Source organism: Numenius arquata, chromosome 7 (genome assembly GCF_964106895.1).
Source record: "Numenius arquata chromosome 7, bNumArq3.hap1.1, whole genome shotgun sequence".
Taxonomy (NCBI): Eukaryota; Metazoa; Chordata; class Aves; order Charadriiformes; family Scolopacidae; genus Numenius; species Numenius arquata.
In genome coordinates, this window is record NC_133582.1 from 376,209 (window position 1) to 397,639 (window position 21,431).

At 41.7% G+C, this 21,431-nt stretch overlaps 1 protein-coding gene across 1 annotated transcript in view; it reads left to right on the forward strand.

The window, feature by feature from the left end:
- Positions 1–21,431, forward strand: part of LOC141466354 (regulating synaptic membrane exocytosis protein 1-like) — an 80,963-nt gene that overhangs the window by 16,060 nt on the left and 43,472 nt on the right. Inside the window, exons 4-5 of the mRNA XM_074150237.1 lie at positions 7,336–7,448; positions 13,063–13,229. Coding sequence (XP_074006338.1) covers positions 7,368–7,448; positions 13,063–13,229 — 248 coding nt within the window. The 5' untranslated portion in view covers positions 7,336–7,367. The remainder of the gene's footprint in view (positions 1–7,335; positions 7,449–13,062; positions 13,230–21,431) is intronic.

Genomic DNA, 21,431 nt, shown 5'->3' on the forward strand with positions numbered 1-21,431 from the left:
CCTTGCCTCTGTGTGACCGGGAGATCCAGGCTCGTTTCCCAGCTTGGCACTCTGAGTGCCTTGGCCATGCCTCAGTTCTGGTTTGGGAGGAGCTCCAGGAGGACGAGGGAGCTCCAGGAGGTCAGCAGCTCCCCCGGAAAGGAAGCCCATGCACACAGTCACAGCATGTTCCAGTCAGGTACAAAGTTCAGGGTTCAGAGCCCGTCTCCCTCACTATCTGCATGTGGCCAATAAGTGCTTTTTGAAGTCGTATATGCAGAAAAGTAGTAACAAGTTCTTTATCTTAGCAAGAACTTGATGGTTACTACTCTTATATTTCAAAACATTCATCTGCTCATGATTTCAAAATTTTGTGTGTTTTTTAAATTTCATGGTAGAGTTTGCCGCGCTGGGACATTCTCCAGCCACATCTCACCGTGGCCTTACTGTCCTGCCTTCCTCTTGGACATTACTTCTGCCTAGTTTCTTCTTCAGCTTCCACTTCTCACTTCCTCAGACCAGATACTGTTTTTTTCCCCAATTCCCATCTAAGCAGCACAGAGAGATGGTGCTCCTGGCTTTTGCTGTGTAGAAGGCTAAGTGTAGGTGCCTCTGGACTGCTCTGTAGCTGTTTGCTGTTCAAGTGTTCCTCTCAGTATGAAGTCTGAGAGTGAAGAAGAGGTCACATCTCTGTGGTCTTCTGGGATAAGTGCAGTTCCCAGTTCCTCTGCCACGACCTGCAGTTTGTGCCCCAGAAACACTGTCACTATAAAAGAGTTTTTATGAGATGAATTTTCACTTCAGCTTACTTTTCGGTACCATCTTTGTGTAAGCAAATCTTTCTGTTGTTTTAGACTTCAAGACTTTTTCCCTTAAAGTTTGCATCGTACCTGCTGGTGAGGGTCACAGCTGTCTGAGATCTCCATGCCAATTTCTTCTCATCACGTAGCTTACTCCAGCATTTAATAGTGTAGGTGAGACTTGGAGGATTTCCAGATTGTACCGTTTGCTACACCTCCTTTCTGTCTTGACCATCTTGAACAGAAACATAAAATGCCTCAAGCAAATTCTATGTTTGCTGTAGACTTCACCTTTACAGGAAATGGTATGGCCAATGCTGACACCCGTAGGTTTTCCATAGTCTAGGAAAACCAATATGGTTATGTTTTAATCACAGGCCAGGTAATATCACCAGTCATTCTGGCATTAAGCACGTACTTGGGTTAGAGCAAGAATGTCCTTTTAGAAAGGTATTTTCACTTAATGACTGAAAAGGATGGAAAATTGTTCCTGTGCTTAACCACTGGACTTTTCAAATTAAGCCACATATCTCCTTTCTTTTTAATAATTTCCTAAATCTGCTGCTGCAAGACCATGTCCTGGACTTCATATAATTCTTATGACTTCTTTCTGAATCTTTTTAGCCACAGTATGCTTGGAATCATAGTCTTCCTAAAATATCAGAATCCATTGACCTTAGATAAATTGAGTATCTTCGAGTTTCCATGTTTATTTTTTATGTCCTAAACTCCCTTTATATGGCATTTAAGAATTTGTTGTTCTTTTTTGTAAGCATAAAGGTGTGTTTTCATATACCTTGCCAAAATTTCCCTTCTCCTTTCTTGCTTTATTATTTGCTAGATAGCAACAACTCTCCACTTCAGATAGAGCAATATTTTGCTGGAGATACGTGTTGCATGTGCAGCAGGTGAATTTTGGGTGTAAGGTGGTTTTCCTTGGAATTTGGTGATGGTCACACTGCCAGATAGGAGGTAATTTCAGGGCTAAAACAATTCTAATCCCTTTTTTTCAAATGTATGAGTGAGTTATTTTTAGATATTATTTATTGACAAGATTCACAGCTTTGCAAATGTACAGAATGTAGAGTCTCTGATGATCATTATAATGTGAAAGAGGTGAATACCTAAACAGTTAAGCTTGGGAATTGAAAACGAGAGCTAGAAAGGCAGCTTTAGCATTTTTGCTGTTCCTTGCTAGTTCAGTATTGCTGCCTGTGGTACAGCCCTTATTTAAATCAGCCCACACATGTTTCATTCATTATGCTATCAGCTTAATAGATAGATGTTTGCAGCATCATGCCATTTAAGAAATTTTCCAAATATACAGAGTTTAGTCTGCCTTTCAAACCTTAAATCAGGGACTTAAAACCTTAAAATTCCTTCCATTTCTTTTGCAGTGGTCATTACTGTTAGTGCAGCTTTTGTAGCTCTCGCTGATTTTCATCGGATTGGTCTATTGTTGATATCAGTGCAGGCTGAATTTATTTTAAAGTCACATTTACATTCTGGGGATAACAGAAATATGCCATATGATACGTTCTGTCTATCTGATAAAGTATTAAAAAAAAATAAAAAGAGAAAACTTTATCTGCCCTACTATGTTTGCTATGTTAGTATAGTATGTTGCTTATGGTTCTGTTACTCTGTAAATAATTGAAGAGGTAGCTTGTATTCTGAACAATCAGGATTCCAGCCAGGTCTAACTTCTCTATCAGTTAAAGAGCAGATGGGGGTTGAAATATGCCCATTCTAGCTTTCTGAAGACAGAAATAAAGATGAGGGCTCTCAAGTAGTTAATGCCATCAAATGTAACTCTATAAACCATCCCATATTGAAAGAAGTGTTTGCTTTGTGTAAGCAAATCTTTCTGTTGTTTTAGACTTCAAGACTTTTTCCCTTAAAGTTTACATCGTAAAGGATGTGTGATACCTGCTGGTGAGGGTCACAGCTGTCTGAGGTCTCCATGCCAATTTCTTCTCATCATGTAGCTTACTCCAGCATTTATCAGGACAGGTGAGACTGGGAGGATTTTCTCTGAGGGAGTTTGCCTGCTGAAAATGAGATCTGTAGCTATTTTCTTTAGTTTATTCCCTACCTCCTTTAAGTAGCATATTATGGACTTGCATATTTTAGACAATCGAAGGACAGCATGTATTTTATAGGCTGTCAATAAAATGAAAAACATGAACTACCTTTAATGTTAACCAAAACTTCTTTTATCACAAGAAATACAAGCAAGTTTTTGAATTACTTTATGAGTAAAAAACCCAACTCTGCCATTATGTGCATATGTTAAATTGTTCTTTTACTAATACCATGATCATCTCTGCAGAGACTAGAAATCCAGGTGTTTAGTTGTACTTCCAGCATGTGGCACACTTAGAATCCTGTAAGGTCTGTCATGAATTACAGCACAGGGTGCACAGTCTTCACAAGGATGTTTCTTGAATGCCATGTGAGGAGGAGACCCAGGAGGAGCTGATGGACCTGCTAGCCTGTGGGATGGGAGATGGTCTTAGTCTTTGTGGACCACGTCTTCTTCCTTTGAATCCCCTTTCCAGTGGAAGGTAGATGGGACTTAGCAGTGAGTTGAAAAATAAACTGAGTAATAGCTAAGGGAACTTTTGTTTGTTTGATGGAAGACCATTCAGAACTACATTGGGCAGTTAACTTTTGGTAGCTTGGTGTGGTGGGTTCACCCAAGGCAGCAGTGAAGCAACCACCAGCTGCTCACTCACTCCACCCTCCACAGTGGAATGGGAGAGAGAACTGAAAGAGTAATAGTGAGTAAAAACTCATGGGACGAAATAAAGACAGTTTAATAAGTAAAGGGAAAAAATGAAGAGAAAGAAGAGAATCACAAACCCCATCAGCAAGAGATGCAAAGGCAATCCCTCACCACCTCCCACGAGCAGACGAATGGCCAGCCAGTCCCTTGGACAGACTACCCCCAGTTTTACTGCTGAGGGAGTTGCCGTGGGATATGGAAGGTCCCTTTGGTCAGCTGAAGTCAGCTGTCCCAGCTGTGCCCCCTCCAGCTGGTGGGGCAGGACGCATGAGAACAGAGAAGGACTTGGTGGTGTGCAAGTGCTGCTCAGCGATAGCTGAACCATCGGTGTGTTATCAACACACCTGAAACTCGGCACTGTACAGTCTGCTGTGGAGAAAACCTCCCTCCCAGTACAGCTGGGATCACAGGAGTCAGACTGGTCTATAAATACATTAATGGAATTGAAGTATAACATTTGATTCCATTCGTGCGTCTGTCTGTTCTCTCCTGCATGGCTTGGTTGTTTGTGTACATCATTGCTGTACACCCTCCACGTGCTTTAGCAGCAGCAAAAGCTTTCCTCTAAACCTGCACCCCTTCTCTGAGCTGTCTGCCCAGCGAGTTCTCTTCTTGCAGTTACTTCTTGTACTGATTGATCTCGCATCTGAATAAGCAGCTCTTGAAGAGATGAGTTACAGCTCTCTGAGGTGTGACTTCTGACACCAAGCAACATCTTGGCACAACTGATATTGGTGGTAGTTGTACCACTAATTCAAGACATTTACAGTAAATCTCCATATTTTGAATTGTAGGGCCACTCAAGAGCTCAAAAGCTCCAGAAAGAGCACTCTGTAAATTCTGATGTCCTGAAAGAAAGTAGATCCATATTTTTCTAAGAGGCAGGTTAAGTTCTTGAAGTATTGTTTATGTCCAATTTTCATTACCTGTGGTAACCAGCTGTGTCCCAAGAAAGCAACGTGATCGTATGGTGCTGTTACCCGTGGTCGTTACGGCTTCTGCTAATGTGCTTTTGCTCCTCTGTTAGATTTTTCTCTGCTTCTTGTGATTAACTTGTAAAGAGCTTCTCAGGCTGCTTAGCAGGCAGATGACATTTTCCATCACAGAATGGAGCCAGATGCAAGATGTGCTCAGGTGTGCACAGGAAACAAAGCTGGAAAGAACACAGTTGTATTTTCTAGAGCAGACTTACATTTCACACAGTTGCTTGCTTAGGAATACATTAACAGCTAATTGGTGCTAAATTACGTTTTACTCTGTGCACAAACCCAGATTTCTCCATTAAAGAACATAGATTTACTTCACACTTAGTTATTCTCCTGTTTTTTTATGTAATGATATCCAATAAGGTAAACCAGAACACGTGTGTTGTTAAGGTTGAGGGTTTAAACATAATAAAAATCAAGAATTACAGAGTTAAGGTTGAATGTTTACCCAGCCTTGACTGCAATGATTTTCACATATAGTCACTGAAATAGCATCTCATTACATAATAGAATATCCTTTTTCAGGTATTGTAAGTAATACAGAGTATATCACATAAATTATTTACCATAACATACAGTTGACCGTGTGAAGGACTTAAGGTCACACAATGAAAGGGTTATTTTTTAGAGAACTGTAATCTGTGCACCATACACAGATAGGGCTAAATTTTTAAAGGGGTCTCAATATTCCATCTGATTTTGTATCCTCAGTCTGTTTCATGCACGTATGATAGGATTAAGATATCTGAGTTTTTTGCTTCAGTCAGTAATTTATATATCTTAATCCTTTCATATCTGTCCTTTAAATAAGAGGCCATCTTTAAAAATTTCACCTAAAGTGCTCGATTTTGCCTTCAGATACCTCCATGCAACTTCCATTGAAGTAATTGGAGCTGTGCCTGCATATCTGATGGTGGAACTGGACTCATTGCAATTAAGGTACACATTTACCGACATAATTAGTCATCTGGAATAATTGCTGGGCCCACTGTGCCATTCTGCATGTGCAGAATTTCCCATACTGGACCCTCTGCGTGTGGGAGATTGAAGGTTACGATGATAACTTTATTTCGTTCCTTAAATTTGTACCTGCAGCAGAATTTCAATGTAATTTGCTGTATTTAATTTTATTTAATTTTCCTATTTTTAAATAGGAAATGTGGAAGGAGGACATGAAAACAACACATTTTTCACAGTGGTGTCTTTGTATACTGTTTTTTATACCCAACCAGGTCACAGAGATTCCACCGTTTCCACAGGCACATTACGGATGGTGCGTGTACCATCCTGGTTTGTGCAGTAGGACATGGTTTAAAATATCCAGCTCTGAGCGTACTCCTTTTTTAAAAAATCTCTTTGTGCTTGCAATGCACAGACAGAAAAACAGATGTGTAAAGAATCCCACAGTTAACTAACAGCGTAAACCCCACATATGAGAACCTTGGTAACTCTTAATTCACGATACAGATCTTTAAACAACATGACAGAGTACTTGTTTTCCACTAATTTAAAATTCTCTGTGTTTTGTGATTGAAAATTGATTCCATGCAGCTTTTAAATTGTTCTCTCTCTCCTGTCACTGCTCTGGGGACGGGCTGTTTACAAAAATCTTGACTTGTAAAACTAATCGTCTTGGAGAGGTTCGTATAAGTCCATGGTTGACCCAAAACCCAGAAGATTGAATTTGTGACCACAGAAAAGATTCCAACTAAAAGCAGTTGTTCTGGGATGTTCTAACCTGTTAAAACACGATGACCATAGTGAGCGGTCCTGTCATTTAGAGCAGGTACTGATGAACATCTGGGTCTAGTTTTAGAGCTGTTAAAAAGTGCCAGTTTTCAAGGTGTTGGTTTTATTGGTATTCCTTTGTATTTTCAGTCCTACCAAGTTTAAGAATGGCAGAATATATAGTTCCCTCTGAAAATGATGCACTACCACAAAAGTGAACTTACTTTAAGGAAGCCTTATCCCAGAGGCTTTCACACCACTCTTACCGTCAGCGCGAGGCCATCTTCCCGGGGCATAGCCAGGAGCAGTCGCTGTCACTTGGTCACATTGAAGAAGATGCTCTTTATAGCATCACAGCTTCTTCACGGTTTAATATTAGATTTCTTTTTTTAAATGAGCACTGTCATAGGGAAGTTGAAAACACCAGAAAAAAGAATTTCTTTGAAATAGAAGTGAACAGTGGAGAGAAAAGTAGTGCTTTTAAAGGACTTAATGTAAAAAAAAATTACTAGAAAATTATTGTATTTTTTACTATGACTGTTTGCATGGAGAAATTATTGATCTTAAATAATCTTTAGCTATGGTAAGCACTTATGTTTTAAAGTAGTAGTAGGAGTTAATTACTTTTAAAATAAATTTTGATACCTGTTTAATACATTAATTCTTAGAATGCTACTGTCATATTTTCTACGTTTAAGCAAATACATGGTTAGATGCTCATGGGTTTATGTCCCCTGCATCCAGAACACTTAGCAGGTTTATAATTCAGCCTGTCACCAAATTCTTTCACTCTTTTCATATCTGTTGCACCAGCTTGATTATGTATAGGAATTGGGATGTCTGCCCATTTTCAGGTAAAGGCTCTCGCAGTGGAAGTGTTTGGTTTTCTGACATTAGTGTTCCTTTGTTCTGTGTTTACACCCTGCCTGTTCTACATGTTTGTACATTTCTTTGTTTCGTTGAGATGGAAATAAGTTAATATTGTTGCTAAACCATTTGTTTTTCCAGAAGGTTTTCACTATTTTTAATTGATTTTCATTGTGTGTTTTTGCAGCAAGCTTAGTAGTGGAGGAGCGAACGAGACAGATGAAAATGAAAGTGCACCGTTATAATCAGACATCAGGGTCTGGTTCTAGCCAAGAACATGAGCGTGAGCAATACACCAAGGTAACGTCCGTAGTGTTGAAATGATACTTTGGCTTGAAAATTGAAGGCACAAACCCATTTATTTGAAACATTATATACCCCTCAAGAGCAGTGTGTTATAAAGCCTGGCAGAAATGTCTTCCAGGAATAGCTTTTTAACATCCTTTATACCCCCATCCGATGTGCATTAGACTTAGTCTTTGATGTCACCTGAAATGAATCTGTAAAGAGCAGAGCATTTCAAAACTAAATCAGGGAAGTAAGATCCTTCAGCAGCCGTTAAGCAAAGCCGTGTCACCTCCGGCCTGTGAGGTCCCTGTCCTGCAGGTCCCCGCAGGCTGGAAAAATGGGCCATTGAGGTAGCATTGTATGGTGGCCCTTCTCTTCTGTCCTTCTCTAGGCCCTTGATGTTCTCTGATGTGTAGAGATCTATACAGAGTTATTTCCACTCCCAGGAGCTATTCTCATGTTTGTATAATATTTTTGTATCCTAATAATATCACAGATAAAATATTTCCTTTCTGGAAACACATACTAATTACTTTAATCCTCTTTTCTAATAAAAATCCCCTTTTCGTTATCAGATTTCCTCTGATAATGAAGTGTACATGAAATTACATTAATGAAGTTATAGAGAGACCATGTTTTCTTTATTTTTTTCTTGATAATGCTGAAATTATTTCCCACAGCCTTGTAAGTTTAAAACTGTGCAGGCTTCTGAGCAAACCGTGGGAAACGCCTCGCGGGTCTGTGCAGCCGCTTGCAAATCCCGCTGCAGAGGGCCGGAGCTAAAGGCATTTTCCCTGGTGCTGCCAGACCGAGGGGGCCTTCCCGGGAGTCAGGAGGGGAGGTGTTTAGTCAGAGCCCGTGATTCCCTTTCAGGACACAGCACTGTGTCGGTGTGGGCAAGGTGACGGATGGAGACAAAGGTAGCTCAGCGGCAAGGGAAGCGTACCTGCAGTTGCCTTCTTCCAGAGCCACTGAGATGTAGGTGCTCTCAACGAGTGACCACGGGATGGCAGTATGATATGAATGTAAAACTGCTGTAAAAGATTCAAAGACACGAGTAGCAACTGTGTGCGTTAAAAATAAGTTGGAAGAAAATCACAGCTTTTATTAATTTAGAATTTTGTGCTTCAAGAGCTACATTTCAAACACTTTCTTCACATCAGCAAGAACTAAACATTTGTATTTTTATTTCTATGTTTTGAAAGAGATGAACTTTCCATTTGTGACCAGTGCCATACAGAAAACAATAAACATTGTCATGCTCTCAGCTGTGGACATGAGAACGCTCCTGGCCTTTATTGCCACGGGGCTGACACCGCATTTCTGTCCTTGGCCTCCAGGGTCTCTTCCCTGTGTTTAACGTGTGTTCCTGGGGCACAGGTTTTGTAATTTTTGTAATTTCTCCCTCTCAGTTTCTCAATCTCAGTAAGCAAGCACTAGGTTTTTGAGCATGCACTGTGCTGTTAGTGTTTAAAACTTCTTTAAACATCTAAGTTTTTAACATGCATTAATGCATTCTGAATAGGTGTCTGCTCTGCAACATTTCTACAGGTCTTGCGGCTGTTCCACTCTGGTTGTTTTGAGACCCTCACAGAGCTCACATTCATATTTCCTTCAGTTCCAATGGAAAGACTCCATAATTTATGTGGAACAGCTAAATTCTAAAAAACTAAATGGAAAAAAACCCCCTCAAACCAACAAACCCTCTGTGGATTTGGTGAAAGGGTTTAAGGAAGAGCTTTAAACATGTCTGCCTTCCTTCTCTTATATTGGTAGGGCTGCGGTGGCTGGTGTGCACAATTTGTGCTGTTTCAGTGTCTGAGAGAATCAAAATGCTTTGGTAGCATTATTCTGGATTTGCATAGATATAAATGACAGTATATCTTAATTAGGCTCTTAATTCAAAATGCAGTAAGTTTTTATTCCAGATGCTGCACAGAGAACACACACGCCGTGCTGCAACTGTGCTGGCTTCCCAGAGAACATGCAACAGGTTTTTTTGGAAGGTCTTTTTATTCAGGAGACTTTCTGATCAGAGCACTGTAGTACATACTTAAAAGGACATCACTCTATATTAAGATGTACGACCAGCTCAGTTAGCACTGTATGTGGTTGGGAAGCACTTAGTATAAATGTGTAATCACGACATTAGTTTATTGGCACCCGGTGGGTTTCACTTGGTAGTTGATGCCTATGAGGGAGGGCTGGAAAGGAGACTTGGAGTGATACGGGGCTGATGATGTCAAGTTTTATGTGATGCTGGGCAAGACACTGAGGGCTATCTATAGAAAATGCTCTTGGACATTGGTGTGATGAGTATCGTCTTTTGACCCCCTTCATCCAACCTCAAGTAAAAAATATTTACTATCTATCGTATTGATAGGACAGACACTCCAGCACTGGTTGGGTTTCACAAAGCTCAGTGAGTTCCATCCATTTGGTTCATGGGCTTCAGTGCAGTTTTCACACGGTTTGACGTGCTGGTTTTACTGTTCCCGGTTGGCAGTGGGATGGTGGTCACCCTGGTTGAGATGGACACAATCACGGGGGAGTTAGTTAGAGTCTCGGGTGCTTTCTGGGCTCTGGACCCAGCAGCATGAGCTGCTCCCAGGACACAGCCCCAGAGGCCGGTAGGAGTCAGGCACGGGGCCTGGAGGCACGAAGGCGCTGACTGCCGGGCCAGGAACCCCAGCAGCATTTTGTGTGAGCAGCCATAAAACTCACGGTCCTTTGTGCACAGTTCAGCGTTTTCTGACAAAGTTCCTTGTTGAGGGTAAGGTGCCTCAGAAGATAGCTGTCGTCTCAAGACTGGCACAAGCCCCTGGATGAATCTAGACCTTAATGATTCTGGTCTGGAATTCTCTTTCCTCATTTTAATTTCCTTATTTTAATACCCATTTAATTTTCTTGTTTAATTTCCTCATTTTAAGCACTTAATGAGGCACATATTTTCAGAGGTTAGTCACTTGAGGCTTCTTTTGTGGTTAGAAGAGGGGACAATCCTTCAGTTTTCAAAGCTCTGAACTATTATATTCTCCATGGTTTTGGGAGATAAATCTAGAAACACAAATAGTTATTAATATGGAAGATAATACAATTATAATGAACTATTAAATGGCTTCTAAAGTGTGACTTGTAATCAGTAAAATTGCTAACATTGTTAGTCATTGAGGAACTGTAGACGTGTTGATGAATGACACTCTTGGTTTAGGTCTATGCTCTTTCCATTGACGGTCACACATCTGCAGTTCATCACACCCCTCTTTGCTCCTTCGCTGGCACAGAAGCAGCAGCAACTCCACAGGTGCTAAAGTGAATGGAAGAACTGCATTTCAGCTGTTTATATGTCAAATATATTGAAAAAACTTCTGTCTTTGCAGTGCAGAAGCAGACAGTGCAGATACCGGGGGCATTTGAAGCCAGCTGCTATTAATGTTTGAAAAAACCAGCCTACTCTTTAGTACTTGCTATTGAAGTTGCTGTAAACTTCAGCAATTTTCCTAATGTGATAAATAGAGCACCTCAGAACACAAATGGTACATAAGGTTTAACTCTGTAAGTCATAGAGTTGAAAGAGAATTGATTGTGCTGAAAATTCACTTTATTTTGAAGATTACATAATATTTAAATATAACATGCTAGAGAAATTCATTACAAATACTTGCGGAGTTCTGAAGAGCAGTAGTTTTCTAGGTGAGCAGGACTTTATCATATTACTTTTGAGCCAAGTTGGAAACCTGCAAGGCATTACTTTAGTGCATGTACCAAATACATGGATCTTAGCCCGTGACGTTTTTCTTCTCAGGTGATCTGAATAAACACATCAGCATCATCTCACCTTAGCACTATTGGTCATTTGGGCTCAGATGAGTCACACCGAGTCACCTGGAAAGAGAATCTCCAAAATAATCCTTGCTGTAGTTGAAAATATTTTTAAATATTGGAGAAGCTGTGAGTAACCCTAAAACACAGGCTGAGACACTAAACTTGTATAATTTGTATATATAGTTCTACATTTACAGTCAGTGCTTGGTATCCTCTGTTCCCTCTCCTCCTCTACTCCTGTCAACTTCCTCATCACATGTATGTTTTACCGAGAGGTTCCCCAGTGTTCCATGGAGAGCTCAGATGTAGTTGTGGAAGGTACGGGAGCACAAGAAGATGAACCTGGCATGAGGGCAGGAGGTTGACACGTTCATGGGTACAAGCCCTGGCTAGCGTTTGCCGGGGTTTTGGAGCCAAGTCATGACATTTGCCGCCTGACTCAGGTTGCAGCCCGGGGCCGAGCTGAGGCTGGGGATATGCACAGACCGGCACCGCTTCCTGCACAGTTCATAAATAAACCTGTATGACTTGCAACTTCATAGAGCACAGGTCCAAAAAATGAACTCCCCAGAGTGTCACGTCAAACACTGCCTGGTCTTCCCACGTGTTAATGGTTTTCCCATAATCCCACTGTTTTCCCCTCCCCAGCCAAGGGTACCTTGCTCTGCAATGATAGTGGGGTTTAGTTTTGTCACCCTGACAATGGTTTGAACCTCGTATCTGTGTGACTGAAGATTTAGGTAAGTGTGACATGGCCAGGATTGAAGCTTCCTTTTATATGTGTCTGACTGACGATGTCAGTGACAGGAGCATTGTGTAATAGGCACTGCGGTGTCACGGGTGGTTTTAACTAATTAAAGCTGCTGCTGTCAGCAAAAGGGAAATAACTTCTGCCCTGTCCACATATTCCTCCTGCTGGGTCTCCTGCCAGTTCTCGTGTGTGTGCACAGGTAAAAGCACCTAGATCAAGGACCTGACCTGCCTGAAAACACATACTGTTTGTGCTGAGTTAGCTTTCTGCCCGACTAGTCTGCCAGTATCATGGCGCAAAGCTATCACGCTCACAAACTTGACCATAGGAAGTTCCATCTCAACATGAGGAGGAACTTCTTTCCTGCGAGGGTGGCAGAGCCCTGGAAGAGGCTGCCCAGAGAGGTGATGGAGTCTCCGTCTCTGGAGATATTCAAACCCACCTGGACATGTTCCTGTGGGACCTGCTCTGGGTGGACCTGCTCTGGCAGGGGGGTTGGACTGGATGATCTCCAGAGGTCCCTGCCAACCCCATATCATTCTGGGATTCTGTGTTTACAAAATGTGCTTTTTTCCTTTTCTGATAGAACTTAGGTATTGAAATCAATCCCCTGTGTTAGCTTCAGGTAGCATTATATTTCCTTCAGGCTCATACTCACTTCTCCTGTCCCAAACTAACTTTGTACAGGTATTTTTTAATATTTGAAAAATTGAGAAAAGGGTCTGCTGCCAAATAGATGGGTTGCATGTGCTTGAGAAGATGTCTGTCCACTGCATAAATATTTCATTATTATAGTTCCAGTCTACTAAAGAACCAGCAGCCTATTTCAATTCCAGTGCTGCAATTTATTTCAAGTGTCTTACTTAATCCATAAATACCATGTTTCATTTCTTCACTAGACATAAAAACATTATTTAATATGGGTGTTTCTCTTCTTACAATTTCATTAGATCTAAAAGCCGACAGAGAGAATTGTCATACTCGGGTCATTTGTTGTGCCTGGGTTATGTTTTGATGAGACTCCTCACCCTTTCTTTTCTCGATCTCTAGTATAACATACAAACAGATCAGTACAGAAGTTGTGATAACGTCTCTGCCAAATCCTCCGATAGCGATGTCAGTGACGTGTCAGCCCTTTCCCGAACCAGCAGTGCCTCACGCCTCAGCAGCACAAGTTTTCTGTCCGAGCAATCTGAACGCCCTCGGGGCAGAATCGGGTGAGTTCTCTGTGCACCTTTCCTTGTGTCACCCCCCCCTTGTGTTCAGTGCCAAAACACAGCCAGAAATCATTGACATTAGATGATACAACATAAGAATTTACGAAAAATGTTATGCAGGTATAAACTGTCTTCCATTGCTAGCCTAAAATGACAGTATTTTCATGGCTGTGCATCTAAAACTGACAGGAGACTTCCCATGAGGAGATGACAGATCAATGTATTTGTGGCAAGTGGAACCTGAACACACACTGTCATTTCATTGCTGGCTATGGATCCGTGTAATCTGTATGCCAATAAGGGATTACAGCAGAAATAGTACTAGATTTTTAATCTAAGGAGTTTTCTTTCATAAAAGCTCTGTTTTTCTTTCTTTCTTTCAATCTATGTATTTATTTCCTTCCTACCTGCTTTTATTTTGCTGTTTTCATGCGTATGAAAAATTACTAGATTTGAAACAAATATTTGTACGGTAATTTCAACATCACTGGTTCAAAAGTAGTTTAATTCATTTGCATTATCAATAATCAAATATTCATCCTTGACAATCATCCGTTCTCGGTTTAGTGCTTTTTTAGATACACAGATTGGTTCCTGTCTTTATTTAACTTGATGACAGGACTACCACCAGCAGTAATGGCTGTAGGGTCAGCTTGGTAGTCCGTGATTACATCTAGCAGTGGCTGAACTCTCAAAAATTTGACTTTAAGTGTTATAAGACACAAGAAAAATTAGGAACTATAAAAAAATTATCCCTATGGAGGAAATCAGTCTGATGAAAGTCTGGGTGGCTTCATTTAGTGCTTCAGAACACTTCCAGACAGACTCACCGAGGAGTTCAGCTGCCGCCTGTTTGATCCGTTTGTGCCACGGGAAGGGATCTGAGGGAAACTCAGAAACTGGCCTCTATGTAGGAACCAACTCCACTGCAATTTCTGGTCAAGGAAAGTTCTTGGGGGTATTCAAAGTCATGTTCCAGAGTGGTGAGATTATAACCTGAAAGCTGCAGTAATCCACAGTCCACTGCAGTGGAACTGCAAATGCATTTAAAGTTATTTCAGTTCAGGTGTTTAAGTGCAGTTCATTGTGTCCTAGCTTTTCAGTATTTGTCTCTTAAAGAGAGCTTTAGTCAAACTAAAATACCTGAATTTCTAGACATTGAATTTTCTCAACTAGGCCCTGTCACAGTATCTTTGTCAGGTTGAACAAAATAGGATATTTTTTTTCCCCATAAATATCTCTGTGTTGAACAGATTTTATCCAAAATGTTCCTTGGGTTCAGAATGTCTGATCACACAAATCAGAACCAGGAAAACCAGTAACCTCATGTGAGGCTGGAAAGGGGGAAACCTGGGGTCAGATCCTTGCTCTTGTTCAGCCTCTCCCATCCCAAAGAGCAGCAGAGCACCCTGGGTACTGGATCAGCCAACCTCGTGTTCAAACCCAAGGGTCTGCAGTCAGAGTCCAGCTCCGCATCTCTCTGAACCCCTAAAGTGAGAAGGAAAGCAAATCTTCCCTTTCCTTTAACCAATGGCAAGACTGTGTCTAAACCTTTTAAGGCAGATTAATTCCTACAGTATATTTGCAATTGAATTACCTGTCAGAGCGCTGTGACACAGCATGCTTGCAAAATACCACCAGTCAATCCTCAGTCTGGAGATTTTGTTGATTAACACTTCTAATAGCTTGCAAAAGGGAAGTATGACTGATGCAAATGCTAAATATAAGTATATAAAATAGCTTCTTCATTTCTCATCTGTTTGGCATTTTCAGGTGAATGTTATAACAAATGGCTACACGTGGATAAACTAATCTGCATATGAAATTATTCCAAACATCTTTCTTGTTACCATCCTGGGAAGCCTGGTTGACTGCCATGCTCTCTAGTGGCAGCACAGGCAAATATCAGGAATTTTTGTTCTGTAAACAAAATGTTCTGGGACTTTTGACTTGAATCAGAACTTGTGAATTTGGCTTGTCGCAGCATTTGGAGCAGGTGTGTATTCCACAGCTGAAGTCAGATTATCCGTCCTTCTTCATGGAGGTTTGCTTCCATCACTCATCATTTTCATGCAGTCCTAACACAGCCAGGCAATGTCTGTGCCTGGGGATGCTGCCGGTGTCCCTGGATGTGACTCGGGAACACTCCTCATATCCTAAAGGAAGCAGAAGGAAATTTTTCAGTTTAATGCAAACGATTGATAAGTAGGAATCCATGTTAAATACATGATGATTAATAAGCTTGATTAGACAAAAAAGGATATTTGGTCACTTCATTCAGAATTATGCGCAGTGATGTCACTGCACCATTTCTCCTTAGGGGCTGCTTATGCAAAGGAACTCCTTGGTGATGTCAAACAGGGAACTGTCTCGCTTGGGAAGGGTGGGCTGGAGGAGTCTGGGCTGGAGGATTTAGCAAGATTTGGCTGCCGTAAGGTGTTTCTCTTAAATCTGATTGAACCAAATCTGTTAAATATATGAAAGACTAGATACCTACTTTTAGGGTGAATTTATCTTAGCATATCTGGATTTCAAAGAAATTGCCCCTGCATTAGGAATATCACTGTTATTCCTCATTTTAAATTTGAAAACCACATCTTTATTAAGAATTATATTTAGTATCTTAGTAAATGTGTGTGATATAATTATGCATGTGCCATATTTTAATATAGTTTTACATGCTTTGCATAATTGAATGCTTAAGTTTAATTAAAATATTTTAAATGAGCTTATCAAAGAAAGGATAGTATAATGGGTTCTAACAGTGGACTTAAACCAGTCCTAATTTATTTCCCATATTATACCATGCCCCTGAATGGCTTGTATCACAAGCTCACATATGCTTCTTGAGATTCAGGTATGTTCTCAGGACATTACGGAAGAAAAAGAACTTTTTTTGGTTCACACTGTCAGACTCTATCTGACAAACCTTTTCATCCGCAGTTTCCAGAACAGCACGTACAACTTGCCTGTAGCTGTTACTCTTTCAGTACCCTAGAGCTTTAGTGCAAGTGGACTCGAGCTTTGAAACAGGAGCGATGGAAGAGGGACATGAGGACACGCGATCAAGTGAGGAGGTGGTTGATGGGCTGATAAGCACAGGGTGCACGGTGACCTCACAATCAACAAAACAGGGCAGGAAGGAGCCCTCCCCAAGGGTTTGCATGTGAATAAGGATGTGCTTGAGAGAAGAGCATTTGAGGGAAGCTCTCCTGCCTTTTCTGGGAGATCAGTGGGTGGCTCTCTGAGCGGCCTGCGCTCTGATGCATGGGGAGCAAACAAGAGGAATTAGAGGTGTCTTGTGCAGCCACAGGGCTCTGGTCTCATCAGGGTCACAGAGCCAGGGTGGGACGCTCCCATGGCTGGAGTGCTGCAGTCCATGGAGGGACAGGGCAGCAGGGTGAGGAAGGGGTGATGTCCTTTATTTGAGAGAGCAGAGCATGCATGGAGCTCTGCTAACTTCCACAGAAATCCAGGTTTGTGGATGGTCTGTGTGTGATCCGAGAGGCTCAAGTAGAGCACAAAAACATCAAATTTTTTTTCTTACACACTCTTTCTGGTTTAACTTCACAGGCCCTTCAAATTTTGAGTAAGGGAGGAGTTTTGCAGAGGCAGATCAGACGTCCAGCCCAGAGAGTCATCGAAACAGAAACACCGAATTAAGGGCCAAGTTTGACCTAGTGTTGAGGCAGCTTCCTCTTTATGGAAAGAAAGCAGTTTTTGGTTTGAAGCACTATTACAGAGCTCAAACTGCAGGGATTACCTGGTAAAACGGGATCTCAAAATGTTTCAATAGTCATTCTGTATATTGATGGCGAACGTCACCAAGGGCTAGCCAGCGGAGCACAGCGGTCTGATTCTTCCTTGGAGGAACATTATGCTGTTGGCTCTTGTCATGTTGATGTTTGTACTAGGATGTATATTTGGGGGGAATTTGCAGGGAATTGAGCATTTCAAGAGTATCTTCTTATCAGCAACCTTAGCTGTGTGCGGGGCAGAGAGAATAAACGAGGAGGTCATTAATAGCTTTTTATCTTGCACGACAGTAGGAAGCAGCAGGGATGCCCACCAGCAGTGAGGGGAGGGGAGGACAGTGAGCTACAGGCTACACGCGCGAGAAGAACCGGGTGGTTTCAGTGAAGGGTGAATGAGTGCTCCTCACAACCGCCGAAGGGTTGTGCTTAGTGATTTATGCTCAGGTTCAGTAAAATCCGTAGCCTGTGCTGTGCCACACGTGCTTTGCTGGAAAGAAAAATATTCAAGTCCATGGCAGCATTTTGCTGAATCAGGATGTTGAGCGCTTGTTTGTATGTTTTATTCTGGCTGGCTGGAATTCTGTGTTGCATTGAGCGCTTGCACTGAATTGTCACGTGCTTTTCCATTCCCATTAGCTTCAGGAATTAGACTCCCTCAGCAGTTGTATGAACAAACTAGTTAAGCATGTGGCAATAGAGACCACCTGCTTTGATTTCCCAAATATGTTTTAACAATTATTTATTTGTAATTTTTAAATACAAGCTATTAAAATCAGTATTAGAACTGAGATATTATACTGCTTTGGGTTTTGTTCAGCATGACTGAAACAGTAATGGAATTCCAGTTTGATATAGAAAAAGACTGTTATAAATACCAGAAGACAACTTCTATATTTATGACACTAATTATGTTGCTGATAATTTGCCCATGTATGACGGTTTCTTTGTAGTCAAGGTTTCTGCTGTAAACAAGACATTTAGGGTCACTAAGTAGAGACTGATTTTCTTATATAATGTAATAAGCAACAGTGGCTTCAGTGATTTATAGTTCTGTGTTTAAATAATGAGTGAGATTAATTAGTTGATAGTGCACTGGAGAACATCTTCCGTCCCATAGCTAGGATGGGAGCATCCATAACGTAGCCAGTGCTGCTGTCAGACTGAAGACTTTCCATGGGTCTTACTATTAAAAATAAACACTAAAAGGCCTTAGTGGATTCACAGCTGTATGTCTGCTATGTTTTCGGAAGATTTCTTTTCATCTTGGAGCAAAATCTGGTTGGCGGTCGGTCATCAGTGGTGTCCCTCAGGGCTCAGTTTTGGGGCCAGTCTTGTTCAATATCTTCATTGATGATCTAGATAAGGGGATTGAGTGCACCCTCAGTAAGTTTGCGGATGACACCAAGCTAGGTGGGAGTGTTGATCTGCTTGAGGGTCGGCAGGCTCTACAGAGGGACCTGGACAGGTTGGACCAATGGGCCAAGGCCAATGGGATGAGGTTTAATAAGGCCAAGTGCCGGGTTCTGCATTTCGGCCACAACAACCCCAAGCAACGCTACAGGCTTGGGGAAGAGTGGCTGGAAAGCTGCCCGGCAGAAAAGGACCTGGGAGTGTTAGTGGACAGCCGGCTTAACATGAGCCAGCAGTGTGCCCAGGCAGCCAAGAAGGCCAACGGCATCCTGGCCTGTATCAGGAATAGCGTGGCCAGCAGGAGCAGGGAAGTCATCGTGCCTCTGTACTCGGCACTGGTGAGGCCTCACCTCGAGGGCTGTGTTCAGTTTTGGGCCCCTCACTACAGGAAAGACATTGAAGTGCTGGAGCGTGTCCAGAGGAGAGCCACCAAGCTGGTGAGGGGTCTGGAGAACAAGTCCTATGAGGAGAGGCTGAGGGAACTGGGCATGTTTAGTTTGGAGAAGAGGAGGCTGAGGGGAGACCTCATTGCCCTCTACAACTACCTGAAAGGAAACTGTAGAGAGGCGGGGGTTGGCCTCTTCTCCCAAGGGAATAACGACAGGACTAGAGGAAATGGTATGAAGCTGCGGCAGGGGAGGTTTAGATTAGATATTAGGAAGAATTACTTTACTGAGAGAGTGGTCAGGCACTGGAACAGCCTGCCCAGGGAGGTGGTGGAGTCACCATCCCTGGAGGTATTTAAGAAACGTGTAGACGTGGCTCTTCAGGGCATGCTCTAGTGCCCAGGATTGTTGGTTTGTGGTGGGGTGTTGTGTGTGGGGTTTAGTTGATGGATGCTGCTTTTTTTTTTTTTTATTTTTATTTTTTTTTGGGGGGGGTGTTGTTGTTTGTTTGGTTTTGTGTTGTGTTTTTTTGTTTGTTTGTGTGTTTTTGTTTTTTTTTTTTTTTAATGTGGTTGGACTCGATGATCTCAAAGGTCCCTTCCAACCACTAAGATTCTGTGATTCTGTGATTCTGTGAATTTTCCATTGCAAAGATTTTATTTAAAAATAGAATGTTTAAATTAACATTTTACTATGTGACTGGTGTTAGTGTTTGTTCAATCCAAAGGGCATCTTGATATTAATGATGCAGAGAATGGCACATGGGGTAGCATTATAAGAAACAGTATTTTTCAAAGCATAGGATGCTTTAAAATCATCAGTGGAACTTATCCACTCTGTAGTTGCTAATCAAACTCCTACTGCAAGAATAAAATGAGGTGAAAGCAAGACCATCAACACTGGGTACTAGATTCAATCATACTATTTGATGTGGGCTTTCCACTTCTGATTTGCTCCTTTGCCCTGTGTGTTGCATCCATATGTGTGTGTGGAGGGTGTGTGAGCGTGTCCCCGGTGTGTGTTTCCATTAGTGCTGTGCTCACAAAAGATATACAAGTATTAAGTAAAACATGGAAGGTAGATAAAAAATAAATTAATCAAACTCAGTTCAACTTTAATATTTATGGCAGTGAAAAGACCACGCACACAAGATGTTTGGAACAGCTCCGTTACTGGAGTGTCACAGCCCGGCAGCCCACGCTGCACCCCCTCCCTCCTCCTCCGTATCTCCATCACCTCCCCCTGCCCAGAGTGCCCAACCGACAGACCAAGGGGAATGGATAAGTACCGATCACACAGCAGCCTTTCTTCAGCAAGGCACTCACTTAATGTATCTCTTACCAGTGATCAGACATCACAAAACCTGTAAAACCTTGGCATCTTCAACTCCTTCCCAAGGGATCAGTCCTGGTAAAATTCCCCATCGTGAGCCGGTAGGGAATGTGTGATAGAAGCTTTAAGGATTGAATAACAAACACAGGAAACGTGGCTAAAAGCTCAGATTTTTCATATCTGAGTTAAAAAATGAAGTTCACTAATTTTTGTCTTTTCTCTGAATTGGAAGTACATAAGCCAAAAAATAATTTGACTTGCAGAGGAGAGCGTGATAAATAGCACTTGAAACTCTTTGACAAGTCTGTACTCAAGATAGTGATACTTTTTTAAAAGCGTTAGTAAATTTTTTATGAGTATTTAGAACATGCTCTGGAAAACATTAGCATAATAGTAACATTTTAAATCTGGGTTTAAAAACCCACACTAGTTTATCCTTTCATTTACAGGCTGGGAGTCTGACTATTTTGTGTACTTAATAAACCGATACCTTTATTCAGCTTCACCTGGAGGGGTAACTGATACTTGTCAATACAGAGAGGTCTTTTAAATTATTACACTGCTCTTCAATTTTTTACACACTCCAAAAGTTCAAGCTGGTGGAAACTTTTTCAGTCTTCCCTGTTACTGTGCTGAGTAGTAGTGATATGACTGCTACTTTGCTTAAAATACAACAATTTAAAATTGATTAATACGGATGTAAGACCAAACAGTCCAAGCCAAATTGTCTTCAAAGATAATACAATTCTAAAATAGTGCAAAATGCAACTTGTGGCTAATGCAAATTCCCTGGCAGGGTCAGAAAAGCCTAGGGCTTCCCAGACGTGGACAGTTGGGTTCTAGCTGCCATCATATCTGAGAAATTAAGGAGCATTTTTTTAAAACTTCAGGATGGTAGTAGTGCTCATTCTCGCAAAGGAGGAGTATTTATGCAGCAAAAAGCCTGGTCAAGACTTTCAGGCAAAGCTGTAGGGATAAAACCTCTCCAGGAACCTTTTCAGCATTGGGCAGCTTTAAGACTTGGTGTTTGCACCTGCGTTCCCAGCTGTCTGAGAGGCAGGGAGTATGACTGGAGAATTCTTCCTGATCTAAATGATCTTCTGTGGGCAATGGAGAAAGTATCACATGGAGAGCTGGTCAGAGTTTTTTGGGAAAGCTGTAAGTGTACAGCTGAGGGCAGGTTACCCAAAGCATAACACAGTGTGAAAAATAGACAGTGGTAAGAAAAGGAAGGGATCTTCCCACCAGCTCTGGCACTGGAGCACCATCACATTGCCTGTTCTGGACGTGTCCCTTCTTCTGGATATTCCCTGCCATGT